We start from the raw sequence: 8,068 nt of genomic DNA on the forward strand, positions 1-8,068 counted from the left end.
GAAAATACTGCGGCTCCCTTAAGCTGATCAAATAAGTCGTCAATCCTCGGGAGGGGGTACTTGTTCTTGATGGTGATCTTGTTCAGTTCTCTATAGTCGATGCACAATCTCATACTCCCATCTTTCTTCTTTACAAAGAGTACTGGTGCTCCCCATGGTGACACACTGGGTCGCACTTGCTTTTTGTCCAGCAATTCTTGGAGTTGTTCCTTTAACTCCTTGAGTTCAGCTGGCGCCATCCTGTAAGGCGCTTTCGAAATTGGTGCTGCACCAGGGACCAGATTAATTTCGAACTCAACTTCGCTGGTCCGGGACTATCCCTGGGAGTTCTTCTGGAAAAACATCGGGAATTCGCATACTACTGGGATGTCTTCTATCTTCAGTTCGACTTTTCCTTGTACTTCGCTGATCATGGCCAGGTAGATATCTTCTCCGGATTTCATGGCCTTCCATGCTTGGGAAGCGGAAAGAAGTTATTTCCGTTCCTTGGATTTACCATGATACACGATCTCTTCCTGATTTGGGGTTCGGAGCTTAACTCTTTTCCTTTTACAGTCCACTATTGCATTGTTTCTGGATAACCAATCCATTCCTAGAATGATGTCGAAGTCGGCCATAACTAATTGTATCAAGTCTGCACTGAAAGTCTGATTACCGATACTGATTAAACAGTCCATGTGAATCTCGTGAGTTTCAATGGCCTTATTTGTAGGTGTGGCTATTCGAAAAGGTTCGGCTAATAATTCAGGCTTAAGTCCTAGTTTCTTAGCCAATCTCTTAGATACAAAAGAATGCGTAGCACCACAATCAAATAACGCATACGCAGGCACTTTTTGAATTAGGATGGTACCTGACACGACTTCATTGGCGTCGTCGGCCTCTTCTTGAGTCATAGCAAAGACCCTGGCGTTAGGCTTGCTTTCCTTTGGCTTGTTGGGGTTAGCTCCTGCATTTGGCCCAGTTCCCTTATTGGGCTCGGTGGCTTGGTTTGCGGCAGTAGGGCATTCGGCAATTCGGTGTCCCGCTTTCCCATATCCGAAGCATACACCACTGTTTCTTCGGCATTCTCCCAGGTGTCGTAAGTGACAAGTTGGGCAAGGCTTAATATCCTGCTAGCTTGAGGTAGGCGAAGGCCCTTTAGATGGTCCACCGGACTGGTTAGGCTTCTTGAAAGTCTGATTGCTGCGTGAGGACTGACTATTCATGGGCCTTTTGTTCTTATTTTCCTTGGACAACCTCTGATTACCCTCAGACAACTGCATAATCATATCCCATGACTCATCAATTTTCTCTTTGTCTCTTAGTCGTGCTTCAGACAACTCCCTAGTGAGTCGATCCACCTCCTCCTTAGCCTGCTTGGCTTGACCCACTGCTATGACTAACGAGTCTCGAAGCTCGGAATTATGCTCCTTAGTAAGCTCGAACATTTGAAAGACCTCATCCATCTTCTTCTCTGCTGCCTCCAGCTTGGTAGTCAAGTCTTCCACTTGTTGTCTCCTCTTGATTTTGTAGAGCCAGTTCCTTTAAACATATAGCAGCCTGAACGCGCGTGTGAGGTCGGTGAGTGTCCAACCGAATCGTCTCCCTATGAGTAATCGGGGCTACTCTCTTACGGGCAGTGATACGCATACGAGCCATTTCATATGGTTTCGAAGCTTATGTTGAGAGGATTTCGGAACAGTTGACGGAATCGAATTCGGAGTTTCCTACGAGAAGTCGAAGGATGTACGCATCGGGTTGACTCGTTGATTTGGCCAGGGTTGACTCGCCGGAGCATGGTCGGAGCATAGGCGTGTGCCGGCGACGGGGTCAGGATCACGGAACCGGTGGTGGCACGGCCAGAATCGGTCGGAAAACTACCTAATTTGGCGGGGAACTCGCGCAACTCGGTTAACTCAATGAAATTGGGCGTTTCCGATTGGGTGATCCAAACTCGAAATTGATTGTTGGAAAAAGTTACCCATGGATTATAGATTGTTTGGGTATAAGGAATTGAAAATCGGAGTAGGATTGTTAGGGTAATTGGAGAAAATACAATTCGGCGTTAGGGTTCGTACGCCAAATCCGTAGATCCGAAATTTCGGTTGCACAGAAACACGAAATCCGAAATTGTTTGAGGGCTTTTGTTCGTCTCATCGAGGCGGTCCTAGATCTGGTTGCTGATCAAAGAAAGAGTACCGGAAGCGGCCGGAATCGGAGAAAACGCGGCGCACGCGCGACGACCCTGTTTGGCCGGAATTTTCCAAATTTTTTTTTTTTTGAAAATCGATTTTTCCCATTCGGATTATGAACCTGGCGGCTCTAATACCACTAAAATGTCACGCCCCGAGATCGGGATTAGTCGACACCGGCGTTATTCAACAATCACATAATTGCTAAACAACAAGCCTCGTAGTACAGTATAAACAAAAACCAGTTTATATCATAAATACCATAAAAATGGAATCGTCTTTACAACAGTAACTCTGAAAACGATACAAATCTGCGGAAGCGTTAACTTGAATTAAAACTCACAAGAACATTCTTAATTAAAATTCTTCATGCGTCGACTATCAGCCCAAAAACTGGCGTCTGATTCTTCTTTCTCTATTTCTTCTCTTGATTTATCTGGGGAGGGTAGAGTAAGGGGTGAGTGATATGGTCGTCACTCAGCAAGTGGGGGCCGTTCGAGCACAACATAAAATATTTACACAATTTTCGAAAAAAAAACATACATACATCATACTTTTCGTAACGTAACATCGTATTCATATCACAACAGCACTGCGATTCTTCCACCTTCTATGGTTTACTGATATCAGTCCCTAATTTTTAATCCTCTAAGGGGGCGAGGTCATAAAACGGTTCTATCCCACCGTGAAGGGCCATATGTTGGGATTCCCACACATTTTCAGTGAATCCTCACAGTGCCAACACGTAACGTACCAAATTTCATAAAAAAAACGTAAAGACAGAAGGACGGTGCTCGACCGAAACTTTCGAAAACGAAATAATTCGTACGCAACATATTTTAAAACAAGCCCACTTACCTTAAATTCTTGAAAAAAACGTGAAAAAGACTAGGGTTCTTCGAAATTCCTACTTCACTGGCTGGACGACGGCAGGGCTTCGCTGTGCTCGAAAATTCCTAAGGAGACTAGGGCACAAATTTCGAAATTTGTGTGAGAATCTAGGCGTGATTTTTGAGCTTATAGGGTCCTCCTATTTATAGAGGTTGGCTGCTATCGTGATCAAGAGTTATAGTTGCATTTGAACTCTGAATCAAATCTTCATCTAAAATCATGATCTATCCGTGATATTGTTCGAAATTTAAATCTTTTATCCCCCCTCAATTTCGAAATTTGCAAATATAAACACTGTTTAATTCGAATTCTAGGGATTTTATTATCTCTTGCTTGATCTTTTATCCCGGTATCTCAATCTCCACTTAAATCTTAGACCTTTATCTGCTAAATCTTCGAAATTCCTTAATAAATTCCTTGGATCGTGATAGATTTAATCACCCCAAAAGTTCAAGTACCGAAAATAATACCATATTAATTTCGAGCTTCAAAATTCAGCACACGATAAAATTATCTACACGACTTAGATAACTCAAAACAAATCTTGTATTATGAATGGTTTAAATATTAATATCCCAGATTACACCTTCCTAGCATAATCAAATTATTAATCTGATATTAGTCTGATCTGATCACGCTTGTATAAAATCCCGGGTTTTACAGTTTATGCATTTAAAAATTAATAATTTGATAAAATAAACTTAAAAAAAATTTTGATTGAATATAATTTTCATTTCAATTCATTTATTTAATTTAAAAGTAATAATTTTGATTTTACATTTTTTGTTTTTTCATTTGCCCATATATGATATATTAAATTTAGAATTCATTTGGATTGCTCTCCATTTAAAGCATTCATATACTTTAGCATAGGGATCTTCATATATATATATATATATATATATATATTACCTCAAATATTTAAGAATACCAAGAATACGAAATGACTTATTTTGGGGCATACAAATTAAAATATAAATATAACTCAATTTTATTTTCTCACATTTGTTTACAATTAAAAAACATTACAACATCCACATTTTTATAACTATATAGAATGAAATAAAATGTTTTTTTCAAATGAAATAGAATGTAATATTTCATAATTAAATATTATAATGAAAAAAACCTACAAGAGGAAATCAAAAGCATAAAATCATAACCGTAAAATATGACTAATTAGTATTAATTATTAATTAATAGATAAAATATAAAAATACCATACTGTCACTTGATAATTAAAAAAAGTAAACATATAAATGATAATTATGTTAGTTCACAATTGGAAATATTTTTTCAGCATCAAACACTTATATAGACACATATAATTTGCATCAAGAGTTCTTTCCTGCAAATAGGGAGCAACTCACTTCAGAAATTCGAAAACTCGCTTCAACTTTCTTGAGCATTGCCTAAGGAACTGCCACAGTAAGCGATCACACTTCGACAGCAAAAACTTTTCGATTCCTTGATGATATACTGTGACCTTCCAGGAATAAGTTCTTGGAAACGAACAAAGCAAATCGCCATCTATGTCAGGCCTGACCCAGGAATTTCTGTTATCCCCAATACAGAGAGAACATCAAGGTTCGGTTTTCAAGTGTCCCATTGGTAGAGAACCTGCAAAAGCGACGAAACTGGGGTGATCAGCTAAAGATCTTCAGCCTGGAAATGATTTTGATTAAATAATTTAAAAGATACCGCTTGAATCTTGGCTATTTAGAGGACCACTTGTGTTAAAGCCCGTATGAACGATATTATGAAGTTCCCCATCCCAAAAACCGGGTACCTGCGGAAGATGATATAAGAAAATTTTCAATGAAAAATCAATTCTACATATTGCTCAAGACTCTTTATGTCCAACAGAAAGTATGTACTACCTGAGCCAATGCGGCTGATTGTAAATTAAAGGGTCTTCTAAATGTTTCTGAACAAGGAAGATTGGTTTGGATTTGTCCAGGTTGCGACGAAAGCAGCGCAGGAAAAAGCATTGTCATATCAAGTGGAAGTGCCGGGGAAGATGGCATACCAGCTCTAGGTTGTAGGATCTGTTTTCATTTAAGTATTTGAGTTAGATAAGAATCTGAGTTAGGTAAATAACCAAATGAGCTGGAACATTGCGGCTTTTGCTTACATCTTTGGCCAGAAGAGCTTCAATATTGAAGTCTAGCCGTGGATTTACTGTTGCAAGCTTCATTGACAGGAACTGGAACATTGTGGAAATAGAGTTTCATAAGTAAATCTATCCTAGAAGATTTTGTATCATTCTACACACAAAAAACTTCCGCACACGCCCCTATGAAGATGGAATATTTCTTTTCATTCTAAAACTCTCCTCTTTTAAAACGATCATAGGTGCAAAAAAATGACAGAACAATTGAAGTTAAATATTGGTAGAAATAAAAAAAAGTACTTTCTGCATACCTCAACTTGTCGTTGGAGTGATTGCACATAATTGATTATTTCGTCGAGCATGATTGCTTTTCCAGTTACCTGCTAAGAAATGAGTAACAACATTTAGCACATGAATATCCTTACAGCAATGATGAGCCTTAACAAAACTAATATTAACCTTGCTGCAACCAGGTACGAGATCCTGAAGGAATTTCATCCTCTCACTGATCTTCTCCCTCCTTACCTACAATATAAACTAATCTAAATTCAATACCAAAGGAAATTTTTCACTGAAGCTTGCCATATACGAAAGATACAATGGGATTTGAAATGAGGTAACAAATAGAATACAGGAAAATCATACCCTTTCAGCAAGACTATGGCTATTTGTTGCCTGTCCTCTTCGTGCTCTGACGTGTATGTATCCTTCCTTGGGCAGATCCGATCCTTGGGAGCCCTGCTGACAGTGTTTGCCACCGGGTTTACTGGTGGAAGCGGGGTTCTGATCACCTTTTAATTTAATTTCAGCTTGGTCCTTCATTGGTTCAATAGGTGGCACTGAGGCTCCAACAATTTCGTTATTTTCGGTATTCTGATATTCCGAAACAATTGCAAATCAGTACACGAAGTATTATTATGAATTATAGTAACTTTGTAGTGGTAAAGATAATTAAGAGCTATCAGTATTCATCCAACCAACAGAAAAGCACATGATGTTTGACCTGACGAGTTCTTTTTCTCTTGTTCGATCCAAGCCCGGTACCAGAGGTATCCTCAGCTGCATCAGCCAACTCCTCTTGTGAACCACGGCCGCTGAATTCAGCCTCATCAGATTCGTTAGGAGACACATCAACTCCATGTTTTGCTTCATCATAAGACTGTCGAAAACTCTGGCTTTTTCTCTCATTCTTAAGAGTAGTCCCTTCAACAGAACGCTCCCCAGGTACCAAAGCCTGTTCCAGAACTCCTGTCGTGTCCACTACATCATTTGGCCTTTGCGTTGGTCCCAATTCACGACAATACGGATTTAAAAGGTCTGGAATGTTCAAGGGGTTCATTATTTCACTAAAGTTCCCTCCACTGAAGCATGAAAACCTTGCTGCACGCTCAATAAAAGCCGGATCAGTAGGGAAATGAGGCAAGCTTGGAGGAACCATTCCAGGAACAGCTGGTAAATAGATACTCCCTCTTAACATTGCATTCTGAGTCCAATTCATACCCACTCGAACTGGACCAAGGCCATTTGAACTGCTAGCTTGATTCTGGAAACTCGTGTCAAAATAGCCTAAACTATGTCCATTGCTAGGATGATCCAAAACCGGAGGTAAAAAAGAATCTGGCATAAATGTGGTGGAACAAGCAGAAGACTCCACCGTAGAATTTCCTAATCGAGTCGTTCCTAAAGATGCAATTGGTAAATTGTTCCCATTTATTTGCCAATCTAATAGTACATTTGGCGCATGATAGTTCACAGGATTCTCAGTCATTTTCTCTTGCTCATGCTTATTGTCCTTACAAGAAGTGTTCATCTTTCTTTTACAAGATACAAGATAACAACCGCGCTTCTCTACAGTTTCAGCTAAGGATCAAGAAACAACCTGGAAAAATGTATAATTAGACAGGAGACCACCCAAAGAAAAGCCCCAAAATTTCTATCAAATTCCATAATTGAGTAAACGAAAGATAGGTGCAGTGTCAAAGTATCCTCTCAGTTACAGCTGAAAAAGGAGATCAAATAAATTAGTTCAAACAACTTTATAGCTAAATGAATCCAAGAAAACACCATCAAACGCCAAACAAACACATCGTTTCCAGGAAAAACATTAACTATTACAACTATTTCCCAAGTTTTTTCACTGAAAGTAAGCAGTCCTTCAAAAAATTAAAGCAGGAAAGCCATTAATGCCCAGGAAAAAAAAACACAGGCAGTTCAATAAAGTAGTAGGCAGTCAACTCAAACAGAGGTAATTGCAGTACCATAAATACAACTAGACACACATTCATTAACTCATTTTTTTTATATAAAAAAAAACCACTGATCGGAGAAAAAGCAACCCATTGAGTAAATAATCCGAAATACAAAATCCAAAGTGGGAAAAGAACAAGAACAGAGATACCATTTTCAGATTGTGCGTTGCCTTTAAGGAATTCTGCATTGTTTTAAGCAGCCCTTTTTCTCTTCTTTAGTGAAAATATCAAGTTTAAACTCCAGATAGATTTGCAAAACAAATCTTGAAACTAGGAATTCAAGGAAACTGATCCAAACAGAAGAAAGATCAGAAAGCAGATACTAATTCAGGAGAAGGAAATGAAATGAAAAAAGAGAGAAATTTTGTAGATTCTTTAGAGGAAATGGTGAGGACAGTTAAGTTAAGAAGATGCTGGATTTATACTCACGCCTTGCCTTTAAAAAAAATCAAGAACAAAAAACGGTCTTCATGGTTAACAAGGGATGTAGAGTATTTAATTCGTTGAAAATAGTTATTTGATAAGGTTAAATAAGTTTTTTTTTTAAGTTCGAGATAGATTTCAAATATATTTAAATATAAATTTGTAGTTTTAGAGAAGTTAGTTTAAAAAATTCAAATTTACACATTATAACGATAATTTTA

The 8,068-nt window shown here is 38.5% G+C and overlaps 2 protein-coding genes across 3 annotated transcripts; both read right to left on the bottom strand.

Annotated features, from left to right (window-relative positions):
* Positions 1-473: 473 nt before the first annotated feature.
* LOC142523753 (uncharacterized) lies at positions 474-1,427 on the bottom strand. The gene is made up of 2 exons (XM_075627485.1): positions 1,237-1,427; positions 474-1,056 (listed from the first exon to the last, which is right to left on the bottom strand). Exons 1-2 carry the CDS (start codon positions 1,425-1,427, stop codon positions 474-476), a joined length of 774 nt encoding a protein of 257 aa, XP_075483600.1.
* Positions 1,428-4,293: 2,866 nt separating this feature from the next.
* Positions 4,294-7,856, bottom strand: LOC142525177 (transcription factor bHLH49-like). Of its 2 annotated transcripts, none has more exons than XM_075629360.1 (9): positions 7,574-7,856; positions 6,179-7,054; positions 5,821-6,048; positions 5,635-5,700; positions 5,487-5,555; positions 5,197-5,268; positions 4,943-5,110; positions 4,764-4,851; positions 4,294-4,682 (listed from the first exon to the last, which is right to left on the bottom strand). In XM_075629360.1, the coding sequence occupies exons 2-9, from the start codon at positions 6,983-6,985 to the stop codon at positions 4,645-4,647; spliced, it is 1,536 nt and encodes a 511-aa protein (XP_075485475.1). In that variant the 5' UTR covers positions 6,986-7,054; positions 7,574-7,856; the 3' UTR covers positions 4,294-4,644. The 2 variants fall into 2 exon arrangements, with proteins under 2 accessions (XP_075485475.1, XP_075485476.1); XM_075629361.1 differs by having other exon boundaries at positions 6,179-7,174.
* Positions 7,857-8,068: the final 212 nt, after the last annotated feature.

This window comes from Primulina tabacum, chromosome 14, assembly GCF_025594145.1.
Source record: "Primulina tabacum isolate GXHZ01 chromosome 14, ASM2559414v2, whole genome shotgun sequence".
Classification (NCBI taxonomy): domain Eukaryota; kingdom Viridiplantae; phylum Streptophyta; class Magnoliopsida; order Lamiales; family Gesneriaceae; genus Primulina; species Primulina tabacum.